Source organism: Pteropus vampyrus, unplaced genomic scaffold (genome assembly GCF_000151845.1).
Source record: "Pteropus vampyrus isolate Shadow unplaced genomic scaffold, Pvam_2.0 Scaffold15, whole genome shotgun sequence".
Classification (NCBI taxonomy): Eukaryota; Metazoa; Chordata; class Mammalia; order Chiroptera; family Pteropodidae; genus Pteropus; species Pteropus vampyrus.
The window spans coordinates 15065781-15084640 of NW_011888796.1; the positions used below are offsets into that span (position 1 = coordinate 15065781).

General features: G+C 46.3%; 1 protein-coding gene across 2 annotated transcripts in view; it reads right to left on the minus strand.

Annotated features, from left to right (window-relative positions):
* NOX5 (NADPH oxidase 5) overlaps positions 1-18860 on the minus strand; it is a 91438-nt gene that overhangs the window by 10128 nt on the left and 62450 nt on the right. For both annotated transcript variants that reach the window (XM_011385821.1, XM_011385814.1), the window contains exons 2-10: positions 16602-16725; positions 14902-15052; positions 11078-11288; positions 9808-10042; positions 8352-8505; positions 7947-8125; positions 7058-7240; positions 5441-5573; positions 2268-2410 (exon numbers count right to left, since the gene is read on the minus strand). In XM_011385821.1, the coding sequence (XP_011384123.1) occupies positions 2268-2410; positions 5441-5573; positions 7058-7240; positions 7947-8125; positions 8352-8505; positions 9808-10042; positions 11078-11288; positions 14902-15052; positions 16602-16725 (1513 nt within the window). The remainder of the gene's footprint in view (positions 1-2267; positions 2411-5440; positions 5574-7057; positions 7241-7946; positions 8126-8351; positions 8506-9807; positions 10043-11077; positions 11289-14901; positions 15053-16601; positions 16726-18860) is intronic.

The window sequence follows — 18860 nt, forward strand, 5'->3', positions numbered from 1 at the left end:
GAATGTAAAGAAAAATGTTAGGTAGGAAATATTACCACTGGGAAGTAAATATGACAAAAGTTATAAAGGTGATACACAGATGACTGGCTGCAGAAACACCATGCAATGTGCGGTGCTTCCTGAACGTGGCCTGCCCGTGAGGCCCTCTCTTCCAAGTTCTAAAGACCTGCTGTCCCTGGGGAGACAAACCACCGGCTCTCCAGCCTCCAGCCCCAGCTTCCTCAGCCTTACCAGAACCTGGTTGCTTGCTGGGGTTCCCCACTGAGCCTGAATCCTGTCCTTTGTCCCCGTGTGCACCAGGCCTTCATGTCCCTGCCACGGAGTTCCCTCAGGACTGTAGGATGTCAGCTCCACCGTGACATCTTTTTGGGAGGACACTGCTTCCTGTGCCAGGGCCCCAGAAAAGAGGGGCTGGGGTTGGAAACCCTGTTTGGTTTCGAAATGAGAATTATTTTATTATTTAAATCACAAAATTAATACATGCTAATTTTAAAGATTCAGGTATTACAGAACGTTAACAAATTAAATGAAAAAGTGCCCTGAATCAGACAACATAACTTCTCTAAACATTTTCTCTCTGTCCTTCCAGTCTCAGTATCTCTCTCTCTCTCACACGCGCACACACACCACACTTTTACATAAATGAAAACACTGCTTTGTTACCCGGCTTTTCCACTTACTACATCTTGACTAGCTTTCCATGCTTTCCAATGCATACATTTTTCTAGGTGACCTGTTATCCCATTATAATGGTAATCAGTCATTATTTAGCTACTTCCCTATTGCAGAATTTTGATTATCCTCATTTTTCTCATTATTGTTAACAATCACCATACATAAAATAGCACCTTTTCCATCTCTATCATTTACTCTGATTTATTTTTCTCCATAGCATTTATTATCACTTGACACAGTATGTATTTATTTTGTTTGTTGTCTATCTTTCCAGAACATAAGCAGTGACTGTGTTTATTTTGCTTATTGATATATTGCTAGCATCTAGAACAGTACTCGGAAAACAGTAGGTGCTGTGCTCAGTAAATATTTGCTAAATGAATGAATGAACAAGGTGATTAAAATACTTCTTGTGCACCTGTCCAATTAGCTTTTTAGGATAAATCCCTAAAAATGGAACTGCTGGGCCAGTGGGTATATATATTTAAAATGCTGACACATATGGCTAGACTGCCAGAAAGATTGTGCCAAATTATTCTTTGGCAGAAGTACCTAAGGTCCCAAGGAAACACAGCTTTTAATGGATCTACCCACCAATTCCCAGTGGGCCGTGACCCGCCTGGTTTTGAAAGTCAGCTTCCTCCTTCAGAAAGTTTCCCCTGATTAACAGTAGAGAAAGCTCTCTTGTTTCTACTTACTCTTCCATTTCCCAAAGCTTTACTCTTGGCACCGTTCTAGAAGGGTCCTTTAGCCTGGCCAGGCAGGATGCCACCTGGTTTTCCCACCAGATTTTAATTTCTGCTAAGGTAAAACAGGGCTGGGCCAGGTCCAGGGTCTTCTCTTTTTTTGACCTTTAGCAGGGTTTCCACACACGAACCTATCTCCCAGCCTGGTCATACAGCCTACTAAGTGTCCAGGCACCCTCAGCCTCCTTCATCTACTCTTACTTCCTCAAGTGCTGTTCTTATTTTCCTGTATTCCTCCAAAACCCCCCTAGAGCCTGTATTCACTCTAGGCACTAGCAACTTGTCAGCTTTGTGGGTTTCATCAGGACTCAAAAGACAACAATGGTGATGCTAATATTGATACTGGTGATGATAATGGCGTTGATGGTGATAATGAATGGTCCACCAGGATCGAGCTGCCCAGTTCACTCAATATTCTACGGGCATTCAAAGAATGCCCGTAGAATTGGTCTTTAAAAGAATCTTGTGAAAAAAGGAAGCCGAGGATGGGAATTACTCCTAATTCATCAACGAATAACCCGAGGCTCAGAGAGGTTAAAGGATGAGCCTATGGCCCTACAGTCAGCAAACACTGGAGCAGAGACACAGAGTCGAGTTCTTCTGATCCCAAATGCCCTTTTTTCCATTGGCCCTCACCTTCTAATGAAGGACATGGACTGGGGAGGGTCTGGGGTGCTCAGGCTTCCGAGGACCACACAGCCTGCAGCTGCCTTGTCCCTCATGCTGCCATCGAGCCAGTGTACACAACTGCTGCTGCTCAATATTTGGTGCCCGCCACCTCAGAAGCAGCTTGGTCCCAGTGGGTTTGCCACCACTGTAGACTCTTCCTTCCCCACAGCCACCAACCTGAGGCCTCCTCTGGCTCCTTCTCATTTTCAAACTCCTCGACAATCTCTTGGAGCCACAGCCCACTGGGTCTGATGCCTTGAAAGACTCATACAGCCTGTTTGTCCACTGGCCTTGGGACCGGATGTGTAGCCAGATGGTGTCTGAGCAAAACATAAGGGTGGGGTGAATGCTGGGCTCCAACAAGGAGCAGGCCTGTCTCCCCTGGGTGGTTGGGGCTGGGTATCCACTGTTCAAGTCCCAGGTTGGATGCTCTTCCTCAGATCCGGACTGGCAGCCACAGTCACAGGACATGGAGATCAGATCTCTCTGGTGCAGACCTTGCAAATTTTCTCAGTGAAGTCAATCCAAACCTACACAATAAGGGTTCAGTCTCCTCTGCCAGGGCAGGCGTCAGAGCGGCCCCGAGTGTACTAGGAGTTCCCTAGGGGTGGAGGCCCTGCTTCTTCCACCAGGCTAGGGTTTCACCAACATGGGGACCATCTCCCTCCCACATTCAACCAGATGCCTGTCAATGGCTCTGCACATAGTAGGTGCTCAACAGGTGGTGGGACCAACATCTTTCGTAGTGCCCAGTACCTGGGATGTAGCAGGTGCTTACTAAGATTCTCTGCTGAGTGGATGACTGGCAGAAAGGGGATGTGGGTGACTACGCCTCTGCTGACGGGGACAGAGAGAATCCACACATTAAGGTGAGGAGGTCCCTAAGAGTTTTCCTAGTCTGGGGTTCTTACCCCTTTTCTTTTATTTTAAACCATGAATTATTTGGGGCAGTTCTTTGAAGGCAATGGATAAATTCCTTCTCAGGATAAGGTTTTTAAATACATAAAGTAACATACATAGATATTATAAATGAAACCAGTTATGAGACAGTTATCAAAATATTAAACAAGCAAATGTGTGATTTAAGAATACAAGTGCTTCTTTGTTAACACGTGAAATAACGAGATCCAGAGGGAGTCTCGTGGCCACTGGAAATCTGAAGCAGTGATGAGGTATCGGCAACATCTGTCATGTGATATAAAGGAATCTACACTTTTTATTTCGAAAAGTCACAAGTATTGTTAACATTACTGTGGTTTGTTGTCTGCATTCATAATTGAAGAAAAGGCTGAATTTCAGCTAGAGGTTAGTGAAAATAAAGATGTCACTTTTTTTCCCCTTATCCAAGTTCATGAATGAACTTGTTCAACCCTGTAATACAGAGGCCCGGAGTGGTGTGTATATACTCTCACAGCTTTGTGCGGAGTGAACTGAAAAGTCAAGACTGCAGCTCAGGTCCTCGGACCTCTGCTCCCACATACCTCTCTGAGGCATCTTTCCCCTTCAAGGTGCAAGTGCCAGGAAGGTTGAGCTATGCCTTGTCTACACGAATGCAACCTGAAGTCCCTCACCCAGTAACTCATATGTAAAAGGCCTCCATAAATGTTGGTTGAATTCAATCGGCCACAGCTGCCAACCTGATTCCCATTCTTGATTTCTGTAAACAAGCTCTGTAAACAAAGTCGGAATATTTACCAGTCCCCATACGGACTCACTAAGCTTGTTGCAGGAGACGTGGGCTCAAGAGATAGGCAAATTCCAAGCCGAGCCCCTGAAGAAACCCCCTCAAGAATTGGTCAGATAAATGACCCATCATATAGTAAACACAGCCATTATAATCAGAGTCATAGCTATATACTGGAATACTATGCAGACATGAAAAGGAAAAGTTCTTTTTTTTTCCAAAAGAACTGACATGCAAAGATCTTCACAACATACGGTTCTCCAAGAAAAGTGGGCCGCAAAACAGTGTGAACAGTCTGATCCCATGTGTGCAAAACTATCTCTGTATCTGATTACCCATGTAGATATAGAGAGATCTGGAAGGCTGTTCAGCAAAAAGAATGACAATAGTTTTTTTTTAATTTGAGGGATTTTAATTTTCTTCTGTACATATTTCTATATCGTCTGAATTTTCCGAGAGCACATTATCTTCTTTAGAGAACAGAAAAGGGAAGAAAAATAGGAAGAAAATAACTCATCCTCTCCAACCCCCATGCTTACCTTCATCCCGTTGCACATCCAGGCCACCACTCAGGTGATTCCAGGGCAGATGGTGTGCAGCCTAACAAGGAGAACCTCCACCTTGGGTCTGTGCCCTGAGCTGCGGGAGCTGGGTCCTGCTGGGCTCCAGCTCAGAGGCATCCTGAGTGAAGCTAAAGCTTTTAATGGGGATGGGTCAGAGAACTCCTTTACCCCTCATGATGCCAAGCAAGGGTCTCACTGTAACAGGCCACGGAAAGCCTTTCCTGTCAGAAGCACCAGTAAAGTGGGTAGGCCAGGAACACAAGGAAAGTACACTCATGGGTGGGGGTCAGAGGACAGATGGGCGAAGAGAGGGTCTGCTGAGCCGTTCTATGGGTGTGGGGAACCCACAGAGAAATGAGAGTGGTACAAGGCTGTGGGAGAAGGGTGTGAGGCAGTCTGCTGCCTGGGGGTCCACAGGGCTCATGCCCACAGGGAGCGGGGAAGTCCCGGCTTCTCGTCACAGCCTCCTTGAAAGTGCTCCGGTACCCCTTTCTCTGAGCCGGCTAGTCCTCTGCTTAAGATCTCTGTGGGCTCCCAACTGCCTGTGCCATCCAACTTTGCTTCCGATCTGTATTCCAAGTCTTCCTTGGTCCCACCCTGGCTCTAATTGGCTTTGCCAGCCACATTGTCTGCCTTTCAATCTTATTCTGACTCTCTTTCCTGTTCTCCCATGCTCTCTCTGTCCCTCCCTTCCTTCCTCCCTACCCCACCCCCACCCTTAACTCTAACTTCAGACTATTCCATGTTTCCAGGTTTTTATGCTTTTGCCTATGCTTCTCCCTCTGCCTCCTCTCCCAACTTCCTAGTCCAGTAAACTCTGACTGATCTTTCAAAGTTCAGCTGAAATGTCACATGCCTGTGAAGCCTCGCTCACTTACCCCACCATGCCAGGTCCTCTTCTGTGACCTTGGCAGCACCTGGTACAGCCCTGACCATACCATTCAGTAAGTGTTTGCCTGTCTGCCTCTTTGTTTCAGAGGGAGCTTTCGGAGGTCCACTTTGCAACTGTGGTCTTGTTTACCTCCATGCGCCTGGTTCCCAGCCCGTGCTTGGCACGCGGCAGAACTTAGTACCTGTCTGAATGACTGGAGGAGTTGGCTTACCTCTCTGCTCTGGAGCACTGCTGATGGTGAAGGGGTGCCACTCGTAGCGAGCAATGGTGGGGATGTTCAGATACAAGTAATCGCCAGGTCTGTAGTTGAAAAGAGGGGGCCTCTTGATGAGAAGATGAGTCACCTGGGGAGACAAGGAGATCAGCATCATTTGTACAGACCCAAAGCTGACAGGAGGGCAGAGGCTGGGCCATTCTCCACTATACACCAGGCCAGCCCAGATAGGAGATCCTTCTGTGCCTGTGAGTGGGGGCCACCCCTGCAGCACATCTGCCAACCAGGGATGGGCAAAATTCAGAGAAGGGAAGAGTCAGGCTGTGTCTGGAGTAAGGATCATGGTTCAATCCCACTTATGGTGTAAATGCTGTTTTTCAGCAGTCCCTTCCTCTGTGAAGTCCCGCTGATTGCTCTAGCCTCTTTCTTGGAACTACTGTAGCACTTGGCCAGCATTCCAACCACTAATGGACACCTCCCCTGAGATAACAACATCCTTCCAGAAGATAGCTTCCGTTTATTCAGCACTTACTGTGTTCCAGAGCCTTGTGGAGTACTTTCTTACTTCTGGTTCTCACGGTAACTCTCTAAGATGAATGCCATACTTTTTTCACTTTATGGATGAAAAGCTGAGGCTCAGAGAAGTTAAACAGCTTGCTCAAAGCCACCAGGTAGGAAACCATGGGATCTGAATCCAATCACAGCTGTCTAATGCTAGAGCCTAGACGTAAACCACACTCTCATTATTTAGCTTCTATATCCTTACACTTCAGTTGTCCAGGGCCTAGTCCACCCAGAGCTGCCTTCCCTTTCTCCATAAATTTGTCATTTGGACACGTGGGAGTCCTAGCCTCCATTCTCTCTCTCACCCCAAAATGTAGCCAGTTACCTCCTGAGTCTTTCTGTGATATGCCCTCTCCTCATCCCACAGCCTCTGCCCCAGGGTCGAGTCCTTCATGAGCCCTCATCTACCTATGTGCAAGAGCCTCCTAAATGGTCTTCTCCAAGCTGTCTTCTTCAAAGCAACTAAAGGATCTAGCTGGAATATAAACTATCTTGATACCACCACCCTTCCTCCATCCTGCTCAGGGGTTCCCCATAGCCTATAGAGTGAGAGGCTCCATTCATCATCAGGCCCTGCCCATCCCTTCAGCAACACCCTTCCCTGTCTTATCTATCCAACAAATTCCTACTCATCTCTCAAAACCCTGATATGGCATCTCCCACATTCTGAAGTCTTCTCTAACCTCTCAAAGACAAAGGGACTCTACTTCTGGGACTCTACTTCTCTCACCAACACAGCCCTGCACTGTGATGAAAAGGCCGACTCCCTGCTAGCCTGTGGACCTGTGGAAAGCAGGAGAGTGCCTGAGCTTTCTCTGTGTCTCTGTCACCTAGCGCAGGGCTTGCCATCTTGCAGGTACTTAATATATGCTAACTGAGCATGTTCTATGCAGACCTGGCCTTAAGTGCTATCCTGCCTACCTGTCATTGCCCTTCCTATGGTGTCACTCCTGAAGCACTTTGCTTATCTCCTCCACTGTGCTGGGGTTCCCTGTTTCCTTGGGCATCCAGCTGCTGTACCCTACCACCACCTGCACTCCCCCTTTGCACCTTGGAGGGAAGGAGATTGACTTCCACAATGCATAGGGCTGTCATGCGGGACACCACCAGTCCGATGGCCTTCTCCAAGAAGAACAAGGTGCCAGGGATCAGCAGCCACTTCCAGAAGTTGGGTCCATGTAGGATGAGCAGGAGCCACATAGGGAGGTAGGACAGGTGGGTCCAGTAGAACACCTGTGGGTGTGAGGGGAGTAAGCTGCCAGAGCTCAAGGCTTGGGGTGGAACAGAGCCAGGGCTCAGGGCCATCCTTAAAAGCACATTGCCCAGAGCCTTGGCCCTACACACCTTCTCCTGGGGACTAGGCTGGGTAAAAGGTTGGGAAGCTTCCTTGCTTCTTTGTTCTGGGGGCCTGGCCCAGGGAGCCTGTAAGGGAAGATTCCCGGTGCCAGCAGCAAACATCTGAAACATCTGCCTGAGGATGTTCTGGGCAAAGTGGAGCACCCTCAAAGGGTTCATGAGCACCAATGGCCCATCACACTGACCCTTTCTCAGGGAAGGGGGTGGGGGATGAAAAAAAAGACAGTTTTCTGGGAGTAGAGAAGAGCGAGCTGAGTGCTGAATTTTAAATACCTGCCCTGATACTAGCTTGAGACCTTGGCCTGATATATTACTTTTCTGAGCATCAGATTCCTCATTGGTTAAATGAGGATGCTGATTCCTACTTTAAAGGATTGTTGCTGACCCAGAGTAGGTGCTCTGCACATTTCCGATATGATCAGATTAGTCCAGAGGGCAGCCAGGGTTCTAATTCTCTGTGACTTCCTGTGTCTTGAGGAGGCTAGAGAGAGGAAAGCAAAGAGGAAACTAACATGTTCGGAGCACCTATGAAATGAAGGTGGGAGCCCAGCCTGGGAGAGGCAAAGGGGCAAGGGCAGGGCACCTCAAAGTGGCCACTCCTGCGGATGCAGGGGCTGGAGCAGACGAACATGAGGAGCAGCAGCAGCAAGAGCGCCACGCCGGTCGGGGATGCCAAGCCATGGACCCAGCCAATGCCAGGCCTTGTGGTGAGCAGCAGTTCCCAAAACTGGAAGGGGCTAGACTCAGACTGAGCCCGGAGTGCTGGAGACAAGCACAAGACAAGCTCTTTCCACTCCACGTGCCCTCTGTGGTCCCCACTCCGCCCCCATAAGAAACCCGTGTACGCAGGGACTTTCATCCAGAGCACCGGCTTATCCAGGCACCCCTTTTCCACCCACTGAGCAGGAAGGACACATGAGGGCCGGATAAATGAGTGGTCTGTGAAAGACTCGGTTCCCACAATCTCCCCAGCCCCAGGGCCACTCACCGAAGTTCACAATGTGGGCCACAGTGTGCACAAGGGAGAGCCCGACAACCACGTAGCCCATAAGCTGGTGGAACTGGATGTTTTGGTCCAGAGGCAGGACCTGAGCCAGCCATGTGGCCCGCAGCCATGTGAGGCAGCGCCTGAGCATCAGCACCTGGCAGGCAAAGCAGCAGAGAGCCTCAGCTGGCTGTCTCGCTGTCCTGTCCTCCGTCCCCAGCAGTTGTCTTCCTGAGCTGGCTGGGCTTCCTGAAGGGGCCCCATCACCATCCCCCTCACCCCCAAGCCTGGGCCCACAGCTGGGGTCTCTAAAGTAGGGTCTCCAGAATTAGAGCAGGAAGAGAAAATGTTACAGAACACTTGCCAATATTACTTTTATCTAAACACATGAAAAGCACATGTGCTTTTACTAATATTTAATATCTATGTTGACATGGTGCCCTCGTTTAGTCTATATGTCAGATGGGCACATGTCACGTATGGTTCTCGAGGTGTCCTGGAGGAAGACCTGGCTTTTTAAGGGACTTTTGATGAGGAGTCCCTCACTTGCTCTTTTGCTTTCAATGTAATTCTGCACACCTGGATGTGTGGATGTGCAGATTACATTGTCAGGTTTTAATTTAACTAAGCTAATTGCTCCTCACAGAAAGCACAAGTAGCTTAAAAATGTTCACTGCAAAGAAAGTGCAGATTGAAAATAGTATTAATAATGCAATAGCAAGTGACCAAGAAAATGAGTCATGTGTCTCCCACTCCTGGTATGAACTTTTTATAGCCAGTTATGAGGTTAAAAATACAATCCACACTAATCAGAAGCTGATAGTATCAAGATGAGTATTTGAACTAGAGATGTACATCCCTGATCATTAAGAACAAACCTTGCCTTATAGTTATATTGTGCCATAAGTCTATTGGTTAATGATAATAGAGCATGCATATAATTATAAGTAAATGAACATATATTAGGTTATTGGAAAGGTCTTTGTTTTCTGTTTGTTTTTGTTTTGTTTTGTTTTAATTGTAGGAGTGTGCAAAAATGCTCGGTGACCTCACTCCCTGGCCCAGAGGATCAATAACATTGATTCTCTAGTCTGACATTTGAATCCTCTTGAAGTGCTCCCTCTGGTTGGAGCCCTACCCAGCAGCCAGCCCCACTTCCTTGGGATCCACCACAGGGTTGTTGTGCAGATCAAATGGAAGGTGCTTAGCATCCTAATTAGAACATAGTAAAGGGCACAACAATGCTAGCTGTGCTATTTATGAGCTGTGTGATTCTGGACAAGCTACTGTCCCTCTCTAGGCCTCAGTTCCCACCGCTGAGTGTCACTGCAGTTGATTTCTAAGATGTCATCCTGCCCTGGCACTCCAGGTGTCCACGCCACGTGTGGGTCGTTTTGTCTATGAGGAGCCTACATCAACCCCCTGCCCAATTCCCTACACTAGGCCCTCAGAGCCCTACCGCGATGAGGCTGCAGTCAAAGTTGAGGCATTGGCCACAGCCCTTGGCCACCATGACGCTGACGCCGAGGGCCCGGTGCGCACTAGCTGCCAGCGCGAATAGCAGCACGTGGAGGCCCACGTAGGCAGTCAAGCAGAGGAGCTGGCTGCGGTGGTTGCGCCAATAAGCGGAGGTCAGTGGGCGAGGCCGGTACGGGCGCGGCTGAGCAGTGGGGGGCTTCAGCCAGTGGGCAGCGCTGCAAGAGAGGGGCTCCAATCAAGACGGATGGGGTGGGGCGTGCTGGGGTCGGAAAGAATCTGGATGGGGTCTGATGGGACCACTGGAATCTGAACCTAGAGACCCACTCCCTCTGTAGCCCCCTAACTCTTTGGATCCTTGTAGCAAGCGGGCCCCTTCCTTTCAGAGTAGAAAACAGCTCAAGCGACTTGCTTAGTTACACAGCTGGGTGAAGCTGGGATGGAACTCTGGTCTGTCTGATGCCACATCTGTGGCTATTTTTATTACCTCTCCTTACTTCCCAACTGGGGAGGGGGGGAGGGAAGGGGCCGGGAAGGCATTGGAAGAGGATAGGAGAATTTGAGAAGTGTTATGGCAAATAACCTACAAGAAAGTTAATACACAAAGAGAATGAACTACAAACCTGGCACTATTCAGCGCTTGGAGTCAGACAAACTTGAGTCTATTACAACCTATTTATATTATTTCTCCACAGCCCTTATCACATTTGTATTCCTTTAGTTATGTATTTGTTTGATATAAATTACATGCAGCCCCAGCAGGGCACCTCCATTATTCAGAATAGTGGCTGGTACACAGTAGCTGCTTGACCAAGTTGAATAAATGACTGCCTTTTCAAATTACTTGTGTGATCCTAGGCATATTCCTTTTGTAACTTTAATTCCTTTTATAACTTTAATTTCCTTTTACAAATGTACCAGTTTATGCCCTGCACATAGTAGGTGCTTAATATTGAGTTGATTCTGAAGCGACACAGTAGACAAGGGAGGTATGACAATAGCCACCCTGCAGGATAGACCTTTGTCCCCTATGAAAAAGTGAGCAAGACTGGGCTAAGCTGGTTTGGGGCACGGTGGGGTAGGGCGGGGTTGGGCTGTAGACCCGCTAGGCTGGGCTCGGCTGAGCTAAACTGGGCTGAGCTGAGCTGGGGCAACCCGGCGGGACTGAGAGATCGTGAGTGAGTTCAGGGCACTCTTCGCACCTGGAGTGTAACCCAACGCGTGCAGTGCCCACGTCGGAGACCGGGCTGTACCTGATGGTCAGGTTCTCCATGACCCCGGGGAAGCGCTGCAGTTCGTCTCGGAGCTCGTCGAAGGTAATGGTACCACTGCAGTCCTTGTCGGCCGACTGGAAGAGCGCCAGCGTTAGCTGGTCCAGCTTCTCCTCTGGCAGCGAGATGGCACTCTCCCGCAGGCACGACTGCAGCACCGTGCGCAGCTCGTCCGCGTCGATGGAACCGCTGCCTGTCCCAAGTGGGGATTAAGCTGAGTGTGGGTGCCTGCTCCCGGACCCCACTCTGTACCTGCAGATGCCCCTGCCCTGCACAATCATTGCATGGAGTGATGAACTTTTCCAGATCGCCCACCTTCATCCTCCCGCCAACCAACTCCCGTCCGCCATATAGACCAGGCAGTCAAAGGACCCAGGCAGTCATAGGACATGTGTCACTCTCGGCTCACAAACTTTCCATGGCTTCCTACTGCAGAGCTCAACAGAAATTAACGCCTTCCCAAGCACGGACAATCTTGGGCCTTGGTGCACGCCTTTCTGCAGAATCTGCAGCCTCCTCTCTAAGAACCATGGAACATCTAGGACCAACTGCTCAGAAGATACACTTGCTTGCTTAATCTATAAGGAGCTGTGTGCCCAGAGCCTCAGCTATCCAGAGGCAAATCGAATATGAAGTTGTGATGAGGGAAGGATCCCTGTTGTTCCCCAGCTTGTAGCAGACTCTGCTCATCGGTATTGTCCTGACAGGCCACATCTGGGCTCACAAGTACAGCATGTGGCCTTATGTGAACATGAGTGGCTGAAAGCGATGTGAAAAGGAAGCCAGAACTATTAACTGAGATGAAATTTGGGGCATTTTTTTCTGTACATATTTTCATTCTTCAGGAGCAGGAGGACCCATCATTAATGATTCTTTGGCCTGCTTTGGATATAGACATACTTGTGGCAACATTCTTCGGCTTCATATTAGCTATGTGATGCTGGGCTATAAGGCATTTAGAGTAGTGAAGCTTATTTTGCTTGTCTCAGAAATTGGGATAATAATTCCTCCTTTTACGAACTGGTTCAAGAATGAGAGATAATTAATTACAAAGCACTTAACGCAGAATTTAGAAGAAGGTAGTTGCACATAAATGCAAAGTCTTCTTACTTTTGTGATCATTGTTTGGGTCAAAGCCAAAGTCTGTAATCCAGTACAGAGCCTAACATATCACTCTCCAGCCACACCTCCTATCCTCATCTTTCCTAGTCAAGAGCCACCATGCAACAGGTTTCTGACCACATCCAGAATGCCAGTCCCTCCCTTGCACCCTTCACACCCTCTTGTCTGTTGAGCTTGGGCAGTGCAAATCCAAGGTCCTCCTTCACAATTATCCTCATGCATACATTCTTCTTCCTTATCCCTCTATCCTTCTGTCCCACTGGCCTTAAATATATCCCATCTCTGGGTGAATTCAACCACCTGTTTTCTCCTTTCCTACACCAGTCCCCGAGAGGGCAGGAAGTATTTGATCCCCAGCCACAGCAAGACTTGCAACTTGCCGGACAGGCCTCTTCTACTTCTCTGTTAAGGTCGCTCTCACATTGCCTGCAAGAAGCCCTGTCTTCTTCCCCACCTCTGTCTTCGAGAATGTAAGTGGGCTGCTTCCTCCTGTTACAAGCCAACCTCTCCGTCAAACCTCAGGTATGAGCAAACTGACTGTCAGAAAACAGTCAGTGAAGAGGATCCCATGATGACTGGAATGGGGTCTGAGGAGGATGCTTGGGAAGCAGGCATGGTGAATTGCCCATGGAGTGGGGGCGGGGGGAGGGGCGGGCAGGCTGTCAACTTAGGGAAAAGGGTTCCAGGAATGAGGTCTGGCTAGATTGGGAATGGGAGCCAGAGAAACCCCACAGGCCAGAAGGCCTTGCCCAGGAGCAGGCCTGCAGCTAGGCTGAGCTTTTCAGGATGGAAATCCAGCCCTGTGTCTCCCCTGCTCGACACTCTGTGATGGCTCCACATTGCTCGCTGCACTGAGATTGGGGCCTGTGTAGTCTGGCTTCACTCGCCATCCTGGTCTCATTGGGTGCCTCTTTCCCATTTCAGCTTCTTTTGCTCTGATGAGTCCAAGCCTTCTGAGAACTTTTAAGCTACAAAGTCACCAAAGATGTAAACACCAGAATATTCATTGCAGCATCATTTATAATGCCCATTCCCCCTACCCTCAGAGGGGGACAAGAAAGGATTTCTCCATTTTGGTAACAGGGTCTGTGTAAATAATGATAAACAGCTGATATCTATAAAGGGTGTACCTATACTAGGCACTGTTCTGAGTTTACATAAGTCAACTAATTTAATCTTCATATAAACATCATGATTATGTAGTATTACTACGACCATTATTCTCATGTAATACATGAAGAAATTGAGACATGAAGGAACTTGTCCAAGGTCACCTGGTTAATAACTGGCGGAGCTGAGATTTGAGCCTAGGTAAACTGGCCTCAGAGTCAGAAATCTTAACTACTAGGCTGTGCTACATGGAACATGGCATCAATACATATAGTGGGGTATGATACAGGCACTAAAAACAATGTTATAACTATGTTGACTTACCATTTCACACCCACTAGATTTGCTATTATAAAAAAAAAAAAATTCTGGCAAGGACATGAAGAAATTGGAACCCTTGTGCATTGCTGGTAGGAATATAAAATGGTGCAAAAAAGTATGGCAGTTCCTCAAAAAATTAAAAATAGAATTGCCGTATGATCCAACAATTCCACTTCTGGGTTATATGCCACAGGAATTGAAATCATAGTCTAAAAGAGCTATTTGTATACCTATGTTCATTGCAGCATTATTTGCAATAGTCAAGAGATGAAAACAACCCAAGCATCCACTGATAAATGAACAGATAGACAAAATGAGATACATATGTACAATAAATTATTTGTTATTCAGTCTTCAAAAGAGTGAAATCTTGTCACCTAGTACAACATGGACCTTGAAGACATTATGCTAAATGAAATAAGCTAGTCACAAAAGGACAAATATTGTGTGATTCCACTTATATGATGTACCCAGAAAAATCAAATTCATAGAGACAGAAAGTAGAATGATGGTTGCCAGGGGTTGGAGGAGAGTGTAATGGGAGTTAGTGTTTAATGGGTACAGAGTTTTAGTTCGGAAAAGCAAAAAAGTCCTGGAAATAGATGGTGGTAATGGTTGCACAACAATATGAATATACTTAATGCTGCTAAACTGTACACATAAAAATGGCTAAAATGATAAATTTAATGTTATGTATACTTACTACAATAAAAATGATGTTATAAAGCAGTACAGTCTTACATGAACAAACCTTCATATTGTTTAGTAATAAAAGACAATATGTATAGTATAATCCTCCTTTGTTTTAAAAATGTGCGTGTGTGGTCAGTTAGAAGACAGTATAGAAAAATATCATGGGTAATTTTTGCTTTCTTATTTAAATTACTCTATTATTTAAAATGTTCACTACGGGCTTATATTATTATTGTTATAAAGGAAAAGCAACAAAGAGATTTCTTTTTTCAAACATCGAAGAAAAAAAAGGAAAGCTCTGGTTTCTGGTGAGTTGAAACAAGGGCATTTGTCTCCTGGGCCAGAGTCCTCTCTTCTCCTCCAGTCCCCACAAAGGGGAGGCAGGGACCAGACAGAGAGAATGTAGGTGTGGCATTGGATACAGAGAGAAAGAACTGTCAGCCTTACCTGGAGAAAACGGCCCTGTGCTGGGCACGGCACAGAGATGGGCACGGCACAGAGATGTGCTGATTCACTTTTTCCCCTCCCACTGAGTCCCCTCTCTCCCAGAGAGTCCTTACCATCGATGTCATACACCTGGAAGAGAAATTTGAGTTTGTCCATGGGGTTGCCGTGAATGAGCAGGTTCAGAGCCTCCTTCAGCTCCTGGAGGGTGATGGTGCCACTTCCATCTGAGTCAAACAGGGCAAAGAACCGCTCCGCAAAGAAGGGCTGTGATGGGAGAAGGGTGGAGACAGGGCGGTGGGATTCAGACAGGACTCTAGTGCTATCCGCCAACAAGGCCACACCACGACTTCAGTGTCCATGGCCCATCCCGCCTGCTAAGAGCAAGTTTGGGCTCTGGTAGAAGAACTATTCAGAACTCTACAGTGAAGATGCACTTGTGTCTGGGGCTAAGGCCCCCTTCTGGCCCCTGGGCCTGGGCATTTGTATAAGCTCTGTGTCCCTACATACCATCATCTTCATCAGCCTTGCAGTCCTGACCTCTAGTGGCCCGTTACTCAACAGGAGAAAGGGTCAGACAGAGGATCCCCCTGCAGGGTCTCCCAGGTCCTGTCTATCCCCCTTAGGGTGACCTCTAGAGAAAAGTAAACCCTGAGAAGAACTTATAGAGTAGATGTCACTTGAATACCTGTGTCTTTTCCTTGTTGTTTACACTGCCTACAATATACACTTAAGACTTATTCCTAAATGCCAATTCACTCTTTCTTCCTCTCTCTCTCTCTCTTTCTTTCTTTCTTTCTTTCCTTCTTTTTTTCATCATGTCCTGCATAGCCCCTCCTTGCCAGGTCTGATGTTAGGCACTGGAAAAGCAAATTAAGAAAACAGGCTGGGTCACTTCCAGCTCTGCTGTGCCCTGAATGCTGTCCTCCAGGCAGGGAGAGAAGCCTGCAGGGATTTTGTGTCTGACCTAAAGAAACCATGAGTTCACATGAAGCATGAAGTCCAGTGTGGACAGTCAAGCCTGCTCTGGCTTTACTCTTTTCCCCAGATCCACTGAATATTTGTCTTTATTACTCTCTACCATCCTGAATGGCCTCTGTCTTAAAACATTTCACAGCTTCCTGTTATGATGGTAACGTGTTGTTAGGCAGAAAGTCTTTTTTTCTTTCTCTACAATTACAATGGAAGGAGGCAGAGCATTTAGAGCCCTTAGTGGTACCGCAGGTACCAGCAAGTGAGAGGTCCTCCAATCCAAACAGGGGCATTCAAATGCTTGTTGGCTCACCTTTATCAAGGATACAAGCCACCAAATGCCATCCCAAAAGACAGTTGGGGAGACAAGTTGGCTTCTGCAGGCTCACTCCTCTGATCTCTCTGCTAATGTCACCATTGTTTTTCAAGCATGCAGACTATTATGGAGATGGGCAGAGGACCACAAAACTGAGGACTGGGAATAGTGTGATGGTGCGAAAAACTTATTTCCTGGAAGGAGGCTTACATCATAACATCACCTTTGCCCCAGAGGCCAGTGGAAATTGTGAGGTCAATAATATTTCTCAAGATTTGACAAGCTACTGATTTCCAACTTCATGTATTGTTTTGAAGATCATAGGAGGTATGGCAAGCAAGAGAGATGGAAGGGCCCCAGTAGCAGAGACAGAAACACTTCGATTCTGCTAGCAGTGGAGCCTTAAGCCTGGAGGAACTCCAGGGACCCAGAGGGAACCTTTCTCTCCTTGTGAGGTACTGCATCCTGGGAACCAGATTGCTCTTCCTCTACAAATGCAGGGGCCCCACTTTTGAAGTAGACACTTGCCTCTTTCACATTCAGGGCTGTTTTGAATTCTTGCAGGTTGATCTCTTCGTTTTCTCCTGCAATGGTCTCAAACTGCTGTGTCACCCACTGAAGCCATTTGGCATCCTCCTTGGCACTCACGGTGCTGAGAGACAAAGGAGACAGGCGTATGGGGTTGGCGAAGCCAAGGGCTTACAGTGGTCCCAGATCCTCTGCCTCCTTCTAACTAGGGCCTCGGGCCTCCCATGGGGTTGACTCAGCACAGCCATGGGAGCAGAGCCTCCCCACAGCTGCTGCTTTATGCCTCTAAGTCACTGTCTCTTCCTTCCATCTCCCATTGGTTGGCCTAGATTTGTGTTTCTTTAGGTTCTGGAATGACAGGGCCCCAGTGAGATAGAACCCAGACTGTGGAGATAAGGTCAAAAATGGCACACTCCGGGAGTGCTGTCAACATGACGACAATGACTTTCCCACTCACATTTACACAGCTCTGTACCATTTTCCAAATACTTCCTACTCACTACTTCATTTGGTCTCTGTGACAATCTGATGGGCTATGATATTTTACAGGGAGAAAATAGTCTCATAGCAGTTGAGTAATTTAGCAAAATTTATTCAGCAGTTTAGAGACAGAGAGAGACAGTTCAAATCCAAGGCCAGCGTTTTTTCCATCACTCCCCAGAGCCCTCTGCTTGAACACTTATAGCACAAGCCATGCCAGGACTCAGACTTGGGGTCTTGACTCTGCAGGCCCAGGGCTCATTCTACAAAACCCCAAGGGTATCAGCTGTCTAAAACCATCACGGGTGAGCTATCTATCCAATGATCTGAACAGAGGTTAGTAATGAAATGAGAACACCACTTTCTTATGCATCAGGACTCAACAAACCAAAAATGAGGCACTGAGTGAGGATTTATAGCATCCTGTTGCTATAAATTTTCCTTTGAGAGAATGGCTTTGCCTGTACCTATGAGTTTGATATAACTTTAAATGATTTAGCAAAATCAGTCCTCATTAGTTGGAGATTCCGTATTTGCGAATTCACCTACTCGCTATTTGTAACTCCCAAATCAATACTTGCAGCATCTTAAGCAATCCTCGTGGATATGAGCAAAGCAGTGATGAATTTTGAGTCTCCTGATGCACACGTTCCCAGCTGAGGTTGAATAAGGCAACATTCTGCCTTCTTGTTTCAGTTCTCATTGTGAAAGAGTGTCCTTTTCACGATCTATTTAGTGCTGCATGTTTCACATTTTTGTGCTTTTGTTGGTGATGTTGCTCTTTAAAATAGCCCCCTAGAGTAGTGCTGAAGTGCTGTCTAGTGTTCTAAGCACAAAAAGGCTGGGATGTGCCTTACAGAGAAAACACATGTTAGATAAGCTTTGTTCACATATGAGTTCTAGTGCTATTGACTGCGAGTTCTATTTGTTAACTTTCACAAATCAAAGTTAAAGGTGTCTTTAAATAGAAACACATATAAAACAAGATTATATATTGCTCTTTTGATGAAAAATTTGTGCCCAGATGTTGGCAGGAACCAAAGGCTGTATTTTTCCCTAGAAGTAATTGTTCAGAATTCTCTACCTCAGTGTTTACAGTGACTTTATAGAACATAACAATCATAAATAACAAGAGTCAACTATATTTATAAATAAAGATTAAAAATAAATGAGTTAACTTTCATTTAAAGGACTAGAAAAAGAATAAGTACACACATACAGAAGTAGAGAGATAGACTATTAAATAGAAAATCTAAAATTAAGGAACCAGAAAACTAAAAAAGATCAAAGTGATAAATTTATTTCGATTATGATGATGGTTTTACAGATATATCTATAAGCTGAAACTCATTAAATTGTTCATTTTAAATATGCAGTTGTACATTAATTATGCCTCAATGTAGTAAAGAAACAAATTAGTTCTTTGAAAAGACTAAATAGAAAATCATGAAAAAAGAAGAAAAGTGAAAAAAATTATAACATTAACATTGAGAAAGTCAATGAACTCCAGAAAATGGAAGGTTACAGAAATTAGCCTTTAGTGAACTTAGAGAAATTAATTGATTTTAAGAAGTAATAACCTGAACTGACCAATAATCATTTAAGAAATTAGAAAGGCAGTTAAATATCAACCATTTAAAATAATGTCAAGCCCAGCCTGTTTTTATAGCCGAGTACTATCTGATCTTCAAAGAATAAGTCCAATGTCAAACTATCTCAAATTGTAGAAAATAATGGTAAGGTTTCCAATTTATTTTACCAAGCTAGCATTACCCAATC